The following is a 19,055-nucleotide window of genomic DNA, read 5'->3' as shown; positions in this document are numbered from 1 at the left end:
TTTCTGTATGTGGTGACTTGCTTCCTTTTTCAAACACTAAAACCCATTTTAATTTGCTTAAGCATATTGCAGTGCGTTACTATAAACATATGGGAAGTGGTTTTCTTTTCTGTCTTCCAGTAAGTGTCCTTTTAATAAGGACATGCAAATACAGAGCTCAGCCCACAGAGCATTACACTGTCAGTGAGGAAGCCAGTATAATTTTTGAAAGAACCTTGGAAACCTCTCTTCTCTCCATCAGGTCAGCCTAAGACTAATGGGGACACCCATGTTCTGGGAAAAATAACATGAACTTTCCCATTGCATGCACTAAAAGGACAGATTTATGTTGCAGATCAAGCTTTACTGTCTTAGACCAAGGCTATTTCTGCAGCCAACTTTCAGAGAGGGGACCATTCATTCAGCATGTGAGATTGAATGCGACAGGTTCAAAAATGTCTTGGATAGCCAAGTGTGAGCAAGTAGCTCCTGGGGTATAGAATGGGCTGGGAACCCTAGGTCATAAACAAATAAATCACAGGCAAACCCACTCATAGCACATATGAGAACAAAGGATCAACTAGTTTAATCTTTCATTGGAGCTTTTCCAAAGCAAAAATGGTTAACATTAAATGTGTTCACTTCAGGTCCTATTGCAAAAGGCAGTTTCCTCAAAATAATGTAAACCACACGGATTCACTGAGGAAGGAATCAGGAAAAGATCTTTCTCTCAAAGAAAAAACAAGTTTCTAACATCTCAACAGTTAAATAAATGTGGCAGGGTATGCAGTACAGACTCCCCAGCCTTAGAGTTCTGGCAAAACCATACAGTACTTCAATGCATATTAAACCTAATCAAATCATTCATAAAAAGAACTTGGGTTTCACTTGAAATGATAGAGCAGCAATATTACAAACAAATATCCATCAATGGTGCTAAAGTAATCCTGATTGTCCTAAGAAAATGTAAAATACTCTATTGTTTCTTCCCACATGATGGACATCTAGACATCAAACTCCCGTAACATGTTGAACACAGCTCTTAGTAACACTACATTAGATGAGCAGTTTTAACTAAAACCATGCCTGAGGACGAAATACCACCAGCACTTCCTGATGGCTGACAAATCCACAGTGGACCAAGAAACCCATCCCCAACAGTCCTATTTACACCCAGCATTTCCCAAATATATTCCGTCACAACTAACACTACTACCAACACAATTTCATTTGTACTATGTGAGGTCTTATGTAAGCCAAAAGCACAGACGGCTGCTGTGAGATCTTAGACATATCGTGTATATCAACAATTCTGCCACTACTAGCATGACATACTTATGCTTTCACTACTTTGGAAAAGCATCATTGTCTAAGCAGTAAGGAGAAGCCCCAGTGAGTGCAAAGCCAGAGTGACTCTGCACATAGCAATTGGCCTCGTGTCATTGCAACCACTCCTACACTCAGACCTGAAAGGTCAAAAGTATATTAGAACTGTTAAGCACCTGCACTGGATTACCAGCTCAGGATAGATAAGACCGCATCACCCAGCTCTGGCTGACATGACTGTTAACAACTAATCTTGTCCTTACAGAGCAGCTCTGCAACAAACAGGATTGCTGCTCATCTCTGCTTTCACGTTAAAGCAGTAGGCTCGCCTATCTGAAATGACAGCAGCTGTTTCTTATACCACTTCTATAACTGTGACTGTAGTTTCATTGCAGAATATCAACATTTGCATTCAACAAATATGATTCACAGTGTTTTGAAAGTAACAGAGATGGAATGATAGAGGCAGCATAGCATGATTCACCTCAGTCTTGAAAACGCATGCAGCTATGTTTCACTAGAATTATGCTACCAGTATTTTTTACCTCTGTGATATTTGTAACAGTTATTATAAACTGAGAACACTGTAAAATAAACATTTACAATCAAAAATTGACCAATATAGTTTGACAATTCTTGCCATAAACTGCCAATCCTGAAAAAATAAACTATGGGGTTTTTTTTCTTATTTTTGCTCACTTCTAATTACTCTTTCACTGAAGCACATTTCCTTTCCTTCTTCCTTCAGATTTGTCTCTCACCCAGCCTTCTGTTGCTGATCTCTTTCATTTTATAATCTGGAAGATAGATTTGACTGGTGCTTTTAAATATTCCTATGTTCATTAAATTGCATCCTTTGTCTATAGATATGGCACCCCAAGTCATATTTTTAAATAATTTTTAAAATAATTAATATTTCATTTTTGCATAACTTTGCTCTTTTTTTCCTCTTTATTAGTAATTTATCCATTATGTATATATTAGCACTGGAGGGAAAGCTAAATTAAAACCTCATTGGGGTAGGTATCACACAGAGTTTTAGCAAGGGTTTTTTTTCTTCAAAGACACTAAAATCTGAATAAGCTAGACAAGATGTGGAAGAAAATAGAAAAATATTTTTTAAATGCTATTTGAATAAAATTATGAGTGAGGAATGAGGATATCAACTATGACTCAGCAAAATGCTTAAGCACAGACCCCAGCAAGCAAACATATCCTCGTCTTCAATGAGAATGATTTAAGTGCATGCCTATACGCTATTGATTCAGACCCCACATGTCTTGCCTGAATTCATGTGAGATCCGAGTCTTTGCCATAAAGCCCTGCTTCCCCTCCCAGAAAAGCTTACACTTGTGAGTAATGCCACACCTGAGACATGCATCACAGCTCTGAAGCCTGACTTCTCCTGTTTATTCATAATAGGTCTAAATTGGTAGCTGCCAAACAAGTTCCTCAGTGACCCTGCTGAGATTCTTTAATCCTTATCCTCAGCTTTTTGGAATATTCTAATCCTAACTCCCCTTCCAACCTTTTCCTCTCTAATTAAACTGTACATCAGGATGACACTTCTGTAGTAGGAGTCCATGCATTCATAAAGATTAACAGACACCATCACCTTGCTTCACATAAGTGAGGTACTACTAAAAGGAGCAAGATTTAATTTGAAAGGCTCTGTAACACAAAAACAGGTTTTGAATTAGGCTGAAGTACAGGGAATTGCAATTTCAGTATGTAATGTAGTTACAACCTGTTAATCAGCTATGCAAACTGGTCTCACTATAAAGCCACTTTGCACACAAAGTGCTCTTGCTACCACTAGATGTCAGTTTTACACACTTTAAAATGGATAAATACCTTGAAAATAGTAATTCTCCGTTCACAATAGAAACATATTTATTTATTATGCCATTCTTTCTGGACTGACCTTTAATTCTAAGGCTTCCACATTTTAATTTACCTTCTTCTCTTCTGCTTTTCTCCCCCTGTGGGGCACAGGTCTCCTTTATTTAAGAAAAAAAGACCTAAAAAAGTTCCACTATGCATTTATCCATGATTTACTCAGTCTGAGACACCCTGACAGTTTTTGCCAGATATCACTGGCAAAAGTCTGTAGCTCATGTTGTATTTCTAGAGGATAGCACTGAGATCTTATTCCATAAGGAAATTTTTATATTCCATAGGGACATTTTTACTAAGAAATGCCATATCTTCTCTGACTAATTACAGATAGTCTACTATGCCAGTTAACAGAGGATACCATTAACATGTATTATTACAATTCTATGATTTTTCACATTTTTTACTCATATTGACTGCCTAAATGTAGATCATCTTTATTTACACACCAAATTTTTTCTCTCAGAAATGAAAAATGCAGCTGTAGATTATTCCTAATCCTGGTTTCTTGCAGGTCTTTTTGTCAATACCAAAACATTCCATAAACATAAACAGACCTTAACATAAAGAAGTCGATTATACTGAATACAGAGCTTTTGTAATATATTATGAATTTACTTTGCCATAACAACATGAAATTGCTTTACATCAAATAAATCTGGGTATTTACTTCCCCCAAAATAATTGAAGAAAATTAGGAAGAAATCAAATTCATTATACCATTTCATATTCAAATATATATATATGAAGGTATATATATTAATATATATATACACACACACATACACACAGACACACACAAAAAGCAACAAACCCCTTTCAAAGCAAACCTCTCCAAACTGGTCCATGCTCAGAACTGGTAATGTTACAGAATGTAACTCAGCGTTATTGTAAGGTAATGACAAGACTCTCATCTCACATGCAGCTTTACTGCTCAGATATTGACAGCTTACCTAGCAACATAGTATGTTTGTTTATCATAAAGTCAAGGGAATCCCCTCATCCTCATTCACATCAAAATTTCACCTTTTCAGACTCCTACTGATCCTTCAGAGCTCTCCTGGATTGTTCAGGTATTATTTGCACCTGCAGCCATAACTGTCTTATACAGGTGCTTACCTACAAGGAGGGGCTGAAAACTAAGGAAGGGGAAAGAGATGTGCTTATATAAACTTCAAAATATAGTTGAAAAGACTGTATCATACAATCAACTACATCATCAACCTTCTTCGAAGACATCTAAAAACTTTTTTGAGGCAATAACTCTATTAAAATATCCCTTAGCACAAACTCAGCTAGCAACTGTGAAAGTATGACAAAAAATCTCCAGAGCAAATCTGGAGGCCAAAACACATCAGGTCCCATGACTTCTGACGTTTGTGACTTAGAAACCTTCCTTAGAGAAGTGCTAAACCTGGGGCAGGTGAAGGTGCCATACATGCTACACACTGCGTTACAACATTTTATCCCATGCAAGAGCGCCATTCCCTTTACCTTCCTACCACACTTACTCAGTTTCCTCAAACCAGGACTCCATTTGCACGCTAACTACGCCTTATCCACCTACCAGTCATCCTCTACATGTCCCCAAGTCTGCAAAATGCCGTAAGCCCCACCCAGCCAGGGCACATAAGCCACACGCACACATGCTGGCCATTTGTGAAGCACATGCGCAGAACCAGAGCACCTCAGACATGCCAGTTCACTGTGCATGTACTGCACAGTCCATGTGCATGAGTCGGTCTAAACTTTTCCAGACAAAAATGCATAAAACCTACTTACAGGTCTGCAGCTCCAGATTGTAAGGTTTAGCTTCTCTTTGGTTTTGACATAAGGCTTCCCCTTCCTCAGCACCCATGCTGGCAAGAAGCTACAGCGGGATAGGCTCAGATCCAAGATATGCCTCTGCAAGTAAAGGAGCGAGAGATACACCTCAAAAATTTGCACCACTGCAGTGTTTCTCCCCTTCCATGATGCTATCTGCAGAACAAAGCTGGCTGGCTTGATTTGCAAGCTAAGAGTTTTGGTTACTCTTAGCTCCTGAGCTAAGTAGGTGAGCTACTGAGAAAGTTGATGTCAGGTGAATGAAGCAGCCAGTAGAAAAGAGGAAATCAATAGCGGGTTTGAAGAGACCATAACATAATTTCTATATTCTTTCTAAATTGCACTCTAACATGAAACTGTAAATACAAAAAACCCAAATACTCCAATCTGTCCCTTTAGTTCCTCATTGTATATTTGGCAACTCATATCCCTCCAGGAAAGAAACTACTTTAACTTCTTCTTTATCACCCATATTCATTTGCAATATATTCCATTCATGCCAATATGAATCACTAACAATGTATATCATAAGCAACAACAGGAGCAAAGGATGGTTAAAAACTGGAAGAATTAGTTATCTTCTTACAGAAGCTACCATGTAATTTCAAAAGTGTGGAGTTTGCAAGATATTTTAGTACTCTTTCCTAAGACCAGAATTTTATTGCTAAAATGCAGCAGCAGCTCTTAGTTGCAATCAATGGTGCAATTTACTGCAAAAGAAAAAAAAAAAAAAAACACACTCAAATATACAAAGTAAGAAAAGATAGCTTTCAGCTGGACCATAGATACCAATCTCCTCAAACTGCAGGGAGGCTCATAGCTTAATCCCTTATTGAAGACTATATCAGGAAAAAAAAAAAAAAAATCAAGTTAAAACCCTATATATAAAACATTCACCAGTATAGGAAGTGTTTAGATCCATAGCTTCCTCCTCTATCAAGCTCAACTGCTAGTTAAAAAAGTGCTTGATCTGACCATACACATAGGACTTGCCTGCATGGAAAGAGCTGCCTACAGCAAAGTACTGCTTAAGCAGCAGATTACAGCAAACATCAGCTTGGAAGGGCAGTGAGGATTACACAAGCTATTTGGCTGCAATCACCAAGCAACTATACCGCAGCAATCTTAATATGCTCAAGAAAAGGTTTAAATACTCTATTTTGCGAAGAAAAGGGAGCAAACAAAAATCAAATCCTTACAACAAAAAGGATAGCTGCTTCTTCCCCTTATTTAGAAGGCACAATAACAGGGGAGGAAATAGCCCTAATATGGCTGGTCATTGATCTGCAGAGGCAATTTGGTGAGTCATCATTACAGCTGACAAAGTCTGAACAAGGCCGGATGGGCCTGTATGTCAATCAGACGGCTCAATATAGTTTCAAATTTCCTCAAGAATTTGGTGATTTCTAGATCTGCTAGATCATCTGCTAATTACCATACGCACTACATGTAGATATGCAGCTGCTTTTTGTTACAGTATAATAACAGGCCAAGTATTAAATGTAGGGGGTTCTCTAGTGTCTGAAATGGCATATTTTCACAACAAATATATCAAAGAACTTAAAGAAATGCAGAGATTCACTTGAATTTAAATACAGACTGAGGAAATGAGATCTTACATGTTCTCCACTTGATCTCCTTGTCTCATACACTTGTTATTAGTGTCTCATTTTTTATGCCTGATACAAAGTCATCTATCATGCTGATGAGACAGTGAGAGAAAAGGCAAAACAGTCTGGAATGGGACTGATGGCTGGGGGGGGTATTCAGAAAAACAGATAGAGCTGGGCAAACATCAATCATATTACAATGAACTCAGTATCTCTGGAGCCACTGGAAAGTATCCGTTTCAGAGATTTTACATCCATTATAGGTGTGCCTAAGAAGTCTCAGGAAACAAGCAAATTAATTTCCTCTTCCTGACACAAAATAGAAGGAAAGTTATAATTGCATCTGTTAAATGGACATGTTTTCAGCCTGACCTATCCCCTGTTGAAATCTATGCTGGGAAAGAGGGCATTTTAGCATTAGCAGGTTTCTGGACTGAAACCATGCCGTCACACACTTGATCTGGGTACAATCCAGAGATTTTACTGAAAATTTTGCACTAAAGGAAAATCCATAGATAAAAAAAGGTTTAATTTAGACTAGCTTAAAACTCTGGCTTAAGAAGTTCAGCTGCAAGCTGCACACTAGCTTGAACATCAGAAGTACTTCTGCTGCCTTAGTGCGGCGCATGGACTCTTTGGCACATTAAGGTGAAAGGTATATGGAGCTACACAAACTATTGAAATGATTTGGCTAAACTGTTTCCAGTACCCAAATTACCTTGTGCAGCACTGGCATGGGCACTGTATGTGCCAAGGTGGCACACTAAAAATTCTATTTCTTTTTCATCCCCCGTTTTTCATGGGTTGAGGAGTCATGCAGAAGTCTAGCACAAGAACAGACCAAACTGGGACTTAATAGTCTTCCAACCATTGTTAAAGTAATCTTCCACTCAGCCACTGTTATCCTAATCTGCTGATTTCAGTAAAAAACCCCAAAGAAATTCTGTGGTGGAGCTGGAAAGAGACCATGTAAAATGTCTTGCTTAACACTTTTTGAATGATTCATTAACCACCATAATTTAATCTGCCACATGCCCAGTTAAATTCCAGTTTAACAATGTAGTGTGTGCTACCAGCTTTCCAGAAATGTTGCAACAGGTCAGTAACAAAAAGTTAAGCATTAACCAAGATGAGACAACCATGTAGCTACAAAACTAAAACTTATTTTTTAGGTCCTTGCTTAGTTCACTATTAAAAATGCCATGCAATTCACTTAACGGGCTGGTCTTGATTAAATTGATCTTTATTTAAAAAAAAAATTTGTTTTCTCTCTTTTCAGAATTTATCAGATTATGAGCTGAGCCGATTCAAAACAATGCACCAGCCGTAAGTTTCTCATTATTTTCTGCTTCCCCATTAAATGACTAATACTCTGTTTTGCTCTGACAGTTTCTCTGTTAATAAATAAGGAAAAATGAGAATTGAAACCTCCTGCTAATGTGAAGGGCATTAAGGGGGTGGAACTTCCTCAGGATTAGGACCCTGGAAAGTTTACAAGAACTGTGGTTCAGATCAGCTGACAAGAAAGTCTCTTCTGCACCAGCTGCTGGGTAATATTCTTCCTCAGAACAGACAGGGACAACCCTAATATTAGGAAAGGTACAAGTTCAACTTCTTCCAGAATACAAAAGCTCTTTACTTGTATAGTGTATGAGGCCAAATTTTCAGAATTGGTTCATCTGCTGCTTAGGGATCAATTTAAGTGACCAGATTAACAAAGTGCTATGTTGAAAGTAATTTAAATAGAATTTAAATAGAGCACTGAGTAAGAAAATACAGGTATAACAGTTAGGAAATGCCTTCATGTAATTTGTGACAAATCAAGTTCATTTAGAAGGATATCCTTAATGTTCAAGTATATTATTTCTCTTGTATTACTGCACAGAAATAATATTAGGGAATTTTCTCTATAAGCCAATGAAACCAAGAAGAGTTCAGTTTAATACGGAGTGAGTCGCTCTATTTCACCTAATGGTTGTTATTCCGTGTAGCATTTTTTTTCTCCCTAGCTGGGAAAACATTATATCTATTTATGAAACCAGAATTGTTTTTCAAATCCCACTCTATTGGTAAGAAACTGGAAGAACTTGGAGGCATTTTTACCCATTAAAATCCTATTCCTATTGATAAGAATTTGATGAGAGCATAAGTTAATATTCTTCTAGGTTTGTTTTAATAATTAACTACATGAGTAAGGAAAATATCAAAGGACTTTCTTGCAAAGTAATTAAGTCTAATGGGACATCATTTTGAGAGAAAATGTGAAGAGCGTGAATAAAAAGTTAACCGAGGGTGCGAGCTCTGTTTCTGTGATATACATGAGTCTACTACAATATTGGGGCAAACAGAAATCTACTGAACTGAGACCAGGAGTTGCACTTCTACTGATATGGGCATTCAAGCTTTGGATTCTCAAATTGTAAATTGGAATAACAAAGGTGTTTTGTAATATGAATTCTGTTGTCAAGTACAAAACAAAAGACCAGAGTAGATCAAGTCCAAAGTAATGAAACTCCTTTAATGCACAGTGTGGATGTCAAGTCCCTAGCACCAACTTTCACTCTAAAATCTGTTGCTCTTACATCTTACTAGTTGCTATTGCAAAAATTGCCTGAGTTTCTAGCACTTGAACAGTTGCATGTTTTAACTGGGAAAGGCCTACATTGATGCACCTAAGCCAGATGAACAGGCCTGTTCAAGCCTGTTCATACAGCAGGTAATTCCCAATGGCCCGAAACAAGGATAGATAAACAGAAAAATAGTAATTGCCAGAGAAGGTGAGATGAAAATCCTGTGGTTCTCCTGGCAGTGGCCAGTGTTTCAGGTCTCTGCCTGTTATGAAAGTTTCTTCATGGGGCTTCACTAGACAGAAGCTAGCTCCCCGGACGTACCACCATCAAAAGCTCTTTGCCTTTCCCATTCTATTTCTCACTAGTGCAACATTTGGTGGTGTTCTTTTCCATAAGAAAGATTTTGAGTCTATAAGGCTATAAATGCTCTGTGAACTAAAGCACGCAGTTATTCTACATTCTGCTAGGAAATCCCATCACAAATGTACTCTTAAAGGAGCAGCAGCTGCCCGAGCATTCACACACCATTTGGGGAGCCGCACATGTACCACCCAAGACTTTAACTGCTAGGACCGGAGTCTCTTCTCAGCGGGCAGCTCCGTTGAGCTGACGGGTGCCCCTTTTCGACTCCTTGCTCACACGCACACTCACCCTCAGGCGCTTTCTCTCCCCTCAGGCTCCACCCTAGGTTTCCCCGAAGCAGTCTCCAACACATGTCAGGCGAATTTATTGAGTGGTACAGCGGTGAAGAGCAGCTCGAGCTGTGTGCCTCCAGGGAGGGACCCCAAACAAAGAAATCCCTGGGCAATTATACCCTTACAGTCTAAGTTCCCCTCTCCTCATGCAACGGTTCGGTCCAATAGTAATATTTAGGTCTGGGGTCTTCTTGTTCCTTATTGGATCCTTTCCCTGTCTCGAGGCAGGACATTGCTTTTCTTATCTCGAATAGCTGCAGCTTCTGCTGATGGTTTTGGCTACCTTATCTTTCTGGTTTGCACTAGTTTCAGGGCCTTCCTTCATGTGGCTAAGTAAGAGTTCAGCATGTGGTCAGCCTATCTAGGTGAAAGTTCACAGCTTGCAGCCTCAGGCTTCAACAGGTCTTTGGATTCTTATTTGAGCTAAAAAGTGACTTCTGCAACAGTACCAGGAGTAATCTGTAGCCATGCATAGGTATACTTCCCTGACTTCTGCACCAAATACCTCCACCAACTCAATGGAAGGCTTTTTTTCCTCTAGTCAGTGCTATACCTGTTCTTTAAGGGGGAAAAAACAACAGGGGCAAAAAAGACAAAATGTTTTCTCTGGGAAGAGTTTACCATAGTAATTCTGTTTTGATACTCTGAAATAAACTTTTTTTGCATTACACTTTTCATGAAGACTCTTCTTATATTGTGTTACTTCAATTAGCATTGGCTTTGACAGCCTAATGACAGCCTGATGTAAACTAGTTCTCATCAACACCTAAAGCCACAGGTCTACCTAGATTGCTTCTGAGCAGCTACTGAATAGGGTAGTGAAATTACCAAGGTGCAATCTCTGCTAGTGTCCTATCCTGTCCCAGAAATGCAATTATGGAACATTTCCTTCCCCACTTCCCAAAACAATAACAGAAGACAGGTGCTGCTTTCAAACATGGGACAGCAGAGTACCAAGGCACTAGTCCAAATGCTCGCTGGAGCTGGCTGCCAGGGTTGTGCAACAAACTGCTCTCACGGGTTTATAGGCTTTCCACAGTCCTGACATCATATTGAAATCTTGAGCTTTGTTTAAAGCCCTTCCTCCTGCAGAAGCACCATTGTATTTTTCACTCCACACAGCAGACTCAGTTGATGATACACTCTCACTCTGAAAGCCTGGGGTCACCCAAAACACTGAACAAGTTTGCCCTCAAGAATGGCAGTAAAACAGCACTTTCCAGATACTTCCTATGGGAGAAGTCTCAAACATCCCACTGACTATGAAATGAGTCATGGGCTCATTTCTTCAGTGTTAAAATTTATGCCAGGAAGAACACTATATAGAACATCACACTACATTCAGGAGCGCTCTTTACGAGAACACAGGTATCAAAATCAACATCACACCACAGATATTTCAGAATACTGGAACTTAAGTGCTTTCCAAACATGCTGTCGTGCTATCTTTACTTAACATTTTAATAAGCAGTGCAAGTAAGATTGGTACTTATAACTGTATTCAGCAAAACTGGTATATAAGCTATAACTCAGTTATAAACATCCATAACTTGGAAGAACATCTTGAGAAAAAAAAAAGTAATTACAGTTCAATCACCTCAGTGTAGATAATCCAAGACTTACAATATCAGATGTTTATGCAGAAGTTGTTTCACAATGCTTTCAGCTTACTCAAGTTTCACTTTCCCAGAGACCGTGAAATTAAAAGGCCTTCTTTATAGCTAATGTGATTAGAAATACATCCCAAATCAAACTCAGAATAAATTTTGCTCTCAACTCATGAGATCTGGGGACTGTTTTCCAAAATCAGGTCTGGAATCTTTCATCACAAAATCAGTGCTCTCCATCACATGTGCAAATTCAGAAGCCTATTCTGGCTGTGTTGGATTGCTAGGTAAATGAGAAATCTTCATCTGCAAATCAGGTTTGAGATGTCAAGTCTTGAGTTTACCATTTGTATATAGCAACATGCAGTTATGGAAGATCCTGGATAATAAGTGGGCTGTGATAAGGAACACATAATTACAAGCTTTGTTTAATTATGGCATGGGCAGCATTTGATCTCCTCTTCTTGAAATAAACGTCTACCAATTTTCACTGCTGTGAAAAATATTACTAGTTTACTTTACCAGGAATTTATAGTATATGCAGAAAAATTTGCTAGTCATAAATCAAGTAAGTGTTCTGTAATTAAGACTGATTTCTAGATTAATTTCTAACATCTATTCTTCATTTGCTACTAATTTTTAATAACTCCAGACTGAAATTTTTCATCCTTGCCTTCCAGGCAAAGGGGATGTCTTTTCCTGAGACGTATGAATAAATTCTCAATTGTAAGAGATGTTACGTATAAGGAAAGTACCTTTGTGATGCTGAGATGTTCCACTTGAAATGTCTGCACTTGCATAATTCAAACCTCAAGAACTAGAAACATTACACATTAACTCCTTTTTTGTCCTCCACCCTCTACTCGTATTTTTTTCTTTTATGTCTTCATTAAGGAAGGTAAACAACCTAATGTGGAAAATGCACTTTTCAGAGCTATCAACACTTAAATCCATGGACAACTTCTCCATACACCAGGTGCAAAGGCCTGGATCCCCTCTTAGCCCCTTGTAACTGGGTCAGGAGAGAGTTTGTAAGGCAAAATCTTTTGGAGTGATGATGTCAAATAATGACTAAACCTGGATTTCATAAATGTGGATTTGAGACCTTGCTTTGCCTAAATAAAGTCAGCTAAAGTATTTTAGCATTCCCTGCTTCCTTTCCCACTTACAGTGAGGAAATAATAGTATTTCCCTATCTCACAGGGGTGTTATAATGGAAAAGCATCAGGAATTGTGATTTTTTACTTAAAATAGTAAGGAAAACTGTACAACTGCACTGCAGGTGAAAGCTGTAACTTGCTTCCCAAGGTCCCATTCACCAGCTGTGATGCCACAGGGCCACAGGAGTTACATGCATTGGGGACACCTGAATATTGTGGGGATTACTGGGCAAGCAGTGGCCAATACTGCTTTTGCTGTAGCTGCCAGACAGACCTCTGTGCTGTCAGGGGCCAGCCCAGGCTTGCAGAGAACAAAAGGGGAAGATGGTTCAAAGGGCAAACAGGCCTCCGCTGGCAAAATTATTTCTAGTCTACTCGTGACAGAGATTTACACCCATCTTTTCTCAACAATTTAGTCAGACACTTCAGTGCATTTTAACTCATTGTCCATGCTTCTAGTGAGAATCATTGTCTCAAACACTTGCATGCATAATGCATTTTTTTCCATTACATTTTTACTTCTCATTAAAATGACAGGAAAATTGAACGCACAAACATTAAGACAATAGTTAAAATTAAGAATAAAATAAAAGAAGTCAAGAAATAAATCAGTAGACTTCTAATAGACTACAATGACATTCAAATTTCACATGTAGAGAATTTTCTAGTCCTGTTTGGAGGGGAGGGATTATATTATATTTTATATTATATTTTATATTATATTTTGACTTCTTGCTCCTATTTTTTATTTCAGTGGATGACTTTGCCTAACGAAAGACAAATCCTAATAATAATACTACTAATAAAATCAATGAGATTTCTATGAGAATTAGACTGTTTCCTTAAGAAACAATAAAGACAAAGACTTTTTACTGTCTCTCTAAGCAAGATGCAGCAGTACAGAAATCTAGTGACAACCTGCATTTGGACTTTCCCCACTCCAGAGAAAGCTCCAGGCTGAAAAAGCAAAGGTGGTAGATGACTTCTATCTCAGTACTTAGTAAGCAGGAAAGGTTTTCCCCTCTCCTTGGGATATACCATAATGGATTTTTAATTACCCTATATCCTTTAAATACCAGTGCCGACTCAGGTTGAATGTTTTATGTCTAGATATGAAGATTTAGTTCCTTGCTTTCCTTAGTTTTTGATGTAGCTTAAATGCCACTTTAAAAATCTCCACTTATTCCCCAAACTGGAAAAGGCCAGGGCTGCAAATTCAGAAGATACCTCTTCATACAGTGACCTCCCAATGAAAATCATATACCTAAAAGCAACTGAAAGAGGTTTCCAGTACAAAACCACTCTAGTTTCACAGAAACATACTACAGGACACTGCCTTGGTAGCTATATACACTACAAAGAAGAAAAAAAAAAGTATCTGAATTTGACTTTAAATCACATTTTTATATATTATTTACTCATTTTTAATATAGAAAGGCTATGACAAAAGTCTACTCAGGCATCAAATATTTACAGAGGCAGCCATTGCCTGGTGATTAGAATTAATTCTGGATATTCTGTTCACAGGAGGATCTGGGAAATATTTGCTCAGCAAAGCAACACCATCTTGCCTTCTTTTACAGCAGCAGAGAATATTACACTCCTGCAGCAGAAAGGGGGCAACAGACACTTGCATTACAGTAGTTTCTCTTCCATCCTGCCACAAGCAACCGAGACTTTTGCAATGACACCAGTTACTTGAAAAGGAGGAAAGACCCCCTCACAGCTCAGGAGCATGTTGCGTTCCAAGTTCTTCTAGGAAGCTCACTTCTGCTCTTGTAACTAGACTGTTCACTGTGCTATCTTGGATCTAAAGCCAGGCCAAACTGGTATTCTGAAATAGGTTTTGAAGTGTTTTGACAAAGTTTAACAATGAAAGAATGGAAAGATCACAGCATTAAAAGCCTTGTGGCACCACAACAGATGACATGGATTTGAACCTGAGACCACAGTTTAATCACAGCACCTTCCCCATCCCAGCTCCCTGTCAAAAGAAGTGCCCTAGTCAGGCAAACACAGACACATTCCAATACTATGAATCTGTAACTGGGCATTTTTCTTAGTACTAAGGAAATCCAATTCAATCTTCTAACCAAGCTTTTTCATATTTTTGAGATTTGCCAAAAAATTATGATAGTCTATCTTGGCAAAATATGTTGTCCACTATTTAAGTCCAATAACATTTTGTACTTTTCCATAGATAAACAGTGAATTTGTATTTTATGCATTGTTTTATACTGAAAATAATGCATAAATAAAATTGTACAAGGGAGAAACTATTTCTGTACATCACATTCTCCTATGACTGCAACGACATAGAAGATATTTTTTAACAAACTGTCTTTCTAAACTGGACACTGAGATATAAAGTGGAATTACATTAATGGTGTTCTAGGTGGGATGAAAACCAAACCCAATATAGAAGCCATTCAAGCTAGCAATATGTTCAGCTGAAGAGCAATGTATATCACCTTATGTTCAGTCCTGTGCAGTATGGCTTTTAGATCATGAGCAACTTGCCTCCTGTCAGCCCACCATCTGCTTATAGTTCACAATTAAGACAAACTCAGAGATGCAGTGCTTAGGCAACAGCCTTACCTGTCTTGCAGCAACCCTTAAACTTTTAAATGAAGGATATTTTAAGCAATCACAATGTCTAAAAAGCCCCTACTTTGGTGGCCTTTCTCACTAAATAATTTCTTCAACTGCAGTTGTGTAAAGATATTAAGTAAAGTTGAGAGGAAATAACCATGATTACAAGCCTGTCCTTGTTACCAAAAATAAACATGGAGCTAGAAACTACATTTGGCAGAGCTTATAGAGAGAAAACAGGCACCTGTATACAAGAATCATTGGAAGTCACTAGAGGCTGTAAAAAAAATAGCATTCAATCTTTGAAAAAGGTACTACAAATAGTAGCAATACAGTTCTCTCAAAAGTTGAAAACATACAAATATATGCAAAATATAGAAGTTTGTATTTTCTGATCAAATCCCGATATCCAGATATTTGCTGGGGGTCTTACTATTTTCCAAATAGCAATGGTGGCAGTTCAGATGTTACCATGCTAGAGTATTGCAGCTGTGGTTAAAGTGGAAACTAACTTTGCATTGTTTTAGTTCTTGTGGTTCTGTGAACTATATTCCTGCCCCTGGGCTAAGTAGAAAGACTGTACAACAAAAGGCTTTCTTTATGCACATACTACTGTTAGACTGAATTATCATTATTGCAATGACGAGGAATGCCTCAGGGTTACAGATATATTGTCAGAGTTGGAAGGTTTTTCCATTTTAATGAAAATTGCATCCAGAAACTCCAATGAAATAAAAGAATTTTGTACTTTTTCCCATTCTTTCTTACTGAAAATAATTCCATTCTCAAACAGTTGAAATACCAGTTGATATTATCTGGAGGTCACCAAAGAACTGATAGGATATGAAGATGTCAGAGGAAATCCCAGTTTTTCTTCCCAAAACCCTTGATGCCTGCAATGGGAACCAATTTCGAGTTGTCTGAGTGTCTTCCATGGCCCATTTTATCTTCCCTATCCCAGTTAGAAAAATACAGAAAGAGGCGCAGAGGTTGCAGACTTAGCTGGCTTATGTCTGTATATATAATATATAAATCAGCACAAGCCTAGAACTGTCTCCAGGGTCTCCTCCTCTTCTTCAGCCCCATGATTTTACTCTCTGTTCTGGAACCTGGTCAGGACAACTTCTAAATTAGAAAATTTTAGAATTAGTCAACCTTGTCCAGTCTCCTTTCATGGTACCCTACCATGCTCAGCCATCTATGGAATGCCATTTGGGGCGGGGGGGGGGGGGGGGGGGGGGAGTTAAGAGTATAATTATAGAAGTGTTTCTTTAATATTGGAAACACTATGCTCATTTTTAGGGATGTTAGGCAAGATAAATCACGGACTCTTTTGGATAACAGCATGACAGACTAGTGCTAAATAATACTAGATGTCTATTGTCCCTCTTTGAAGAGCAAGAGTGGATCAGCCTCTGAGAAAAAAGCATATGCTGGTCCAGCTGCAGGGAAAGCCAGGTCTGTAACAGTCTGCTTAATCTCACTAAGTTTTAGTGAAAGTAGAAACATTTATCTTTCTTTGTGAGTACTCCAGACGAGCCTAAATAGCAACAGAATATCAGTCACGAAGCAACTCAAGTTGGGTACCAAAAATCAAAGAAACAAGTCACCTTTTTAAGACACGGACCCAAATGGCCTGCTTATGTTTGTACACAAAGACAGAAGCAGAACAAGAAATGGAAGCTGTTGCCCAAATCACAAATCAGTTCTTCACCATCATCATATGTCTGGACAGTACCTTTTTCATCCACCCTGTCAGTTGATATGCTTTCCTTTCCTCTATTACATGGCTGTACTCAGACCACAGAGAAGAGGTTGTTGTAGTTTCGATTCACTGGTCTTTCTTCCCTTTTAGAAAATCATATTTGGTAGTCAGAAAGTGTTGCACTTGGGACTCAAAACTCAAAAGAAAATAACTTCTGGCTCATTCAAGCAATGAAGTGTGAAGGACCATTAATTTATAATCTCATTTTAGCAGAATTCCACATGTGCCCCAGCTCAAGTACACACTGGACAGAAAACAGAGCAGATGTCTTGGCTCATTTTGCTCCAAGTCTCCAAACTGGTGTCCTCTCAGTTTTTGAAAGAAATACAATACTTAATTTAGAGCATGTTATCAACACATATTTATGCTCTCTGCAGGACAGACATTTCATTCTTCTCACTTTAGACTAGCCTCTGTGAAAATGAGTGAAAACATAACATAACCTCTTTTTGCTTTTGTGTAAGCATGCAGAGCTTCATTCATTAGTTCATACTTCTGTGCTGCGATGGCAGGTGGTCTATGCAGTACTTCTAAGATAATGAAGGAAAGTATTAAACCCTCTCATTCAGACTTTCTGGAATTCAGAAATGAGAAGGGAACAGGTAAACGGTTGAGATAAGATACTAAGCCGTGAAAACCACGGTGCTTAAAAATGGGGTCAGCTAGACAAGCAGGGTAGAGAAGTTGCAAGATGAGCTGCAAGGAGAAGTTAAGGGGCTGTGGCAGGAGGGCCTGTTGCAGCTGCAAGCCAGACAGTTGGTGCTGTAGCAACCAGTCACTTGAAACAGCTTCAGGAGAGGCTGTTCAGCACAGCTGGCCTGGCAAAAGATGAAGTGCAGTTGGTAGGAATGCTACAGCAGCCCTTTGGGCAACAGAATTCAAGACCTGAAACCCAACAGCCTGCACAGCTACAGGTGGCAAGCCATAGAATTAATAAATTTGCCGAAAATATATATTTCAAAGATTTGCCCCAAACAAATGCAGAAATTGCATTCAGCATGCAAATAAATACCTCTTTACTAGCACCTACCTCATAAACTCCCTTTCCAAGAGCATCACCAATGTGAGGAATGTAGAACTACCTTAGTAACACCACAGACGCTGGCATGATGGTACTTGTGCGTATCTACATGATGGATGGTATTAACACCCATCAACACATGATTCAGAGCATCAGAGAGTCTCTCTGGGTAGATCATCTGTAACCACCTAAATACAGATAATACCATAATGCACATATTTATGAAATTACGAGTCTCAGGCAACCTGCATGCTAGCTTTCTCTAATTTTCAGTGCTTCAGAGCACCTGTACACTTGCAGTGGGTGCAGTATAGGGACTGAGGAGCTAGCACCAAGCACAGGAGCTGCTCAGCTGCCAGAAGCAGGAAAGCTGCACTACTGGATGCTGCATGTGATCTGAAATGCCTTGTCTCCAGGTGCAGCTCTGCTACTTCTTGTTCCAGAGACTGCTCAGTTGTCACCAGCTCTGGCACTGTGCTCCATCACACAGTGTAAACACACTTTGACTTTACAATCTTGATGTTTGTTTACAATTCTTAGAAGTAAAATTCAGGTATGCTCTGAATTCTTGAAGAGATGAAGTGTTTTCAGGCCGGACTATGGCCAATCTCTTGCCATGCTAACAGCAGTGTATGCAGCTTCCCTGCAGCATGTTACAGTTTAGGACTACTCAGACCAACTCTTGCAGGTTATTTTATCAGCCTTTCTGGAGGACAGAGGGATGAAAGGACATTCTCCAGAGTAGGGAGGCAGTTCAGTCTCCCTGCCCAAAGCTGTCTTGTTCTGGGCTGAGACTGCTGTTAAAAATTATAATGGAACAGTATTGCCTGATCTGTTTTAAAAAATATTTTATTTTATTTTTCCAAAAGCCATGCCTGATTTTGCAGTCTGACAATCTCTCTCTGTTCCTAATAGTCAAGGGTTCTGAGGGGAAAAAAAGAGATTTTATGTATTTTACAGTTCTTATACTAACTTTCCTGTTTTCCATTCTCCTCCACCCACTGCCGTTG

The 19,055-nt window shown here is 38.8% G+C and overlaps 1 protein-coding gene across 3 annotated transcripts in view; it reads left to right on the top strand.

Moving 5' to 3' along the window:
* Positions 1-19,055, top strand: part of BLNK (B cell linker) — a 117,430-nt gene that overhangs the window by 37,046 nt on the left and 61,329 nt on the right. For all 3 annotated transcript variants that reach the window (XM_087767434.1, XM_087767432.1, XM_009465328.2), the window contains one exon: positions 7,915-7,961. In XM_087767434.1, the coding sequence (XP_087623560.1) occupies positions 7,915-7,961 (47 nt within the window). The remainder of the gene's footprint in view (positions 1-7,914; positions 7,962-19,055) is intronic.

The sequence above is a fragment of the Nipponia nippon genome, unplaced genomic scaffold (assembly GCF_047370975.1).
Source record: "Nipponia nippon isolate SJK-2023a ecotype South Korea unplaced genomic scaffold, ASM4737097v1 scaffold_3, whole genome shotgun sequence".
Lineage (NCBI taxonomy): Eukaryota > Metazoa > Chordata > Aves > Pelecaniformes > Threskiornithidae > Nipponia > Nipponia nippon.
The sequence above is the reverse complement of the archived record's forward strand: the minus strand, read 5'-3'. Positions and strand labels throughout refer to the sequence as shown.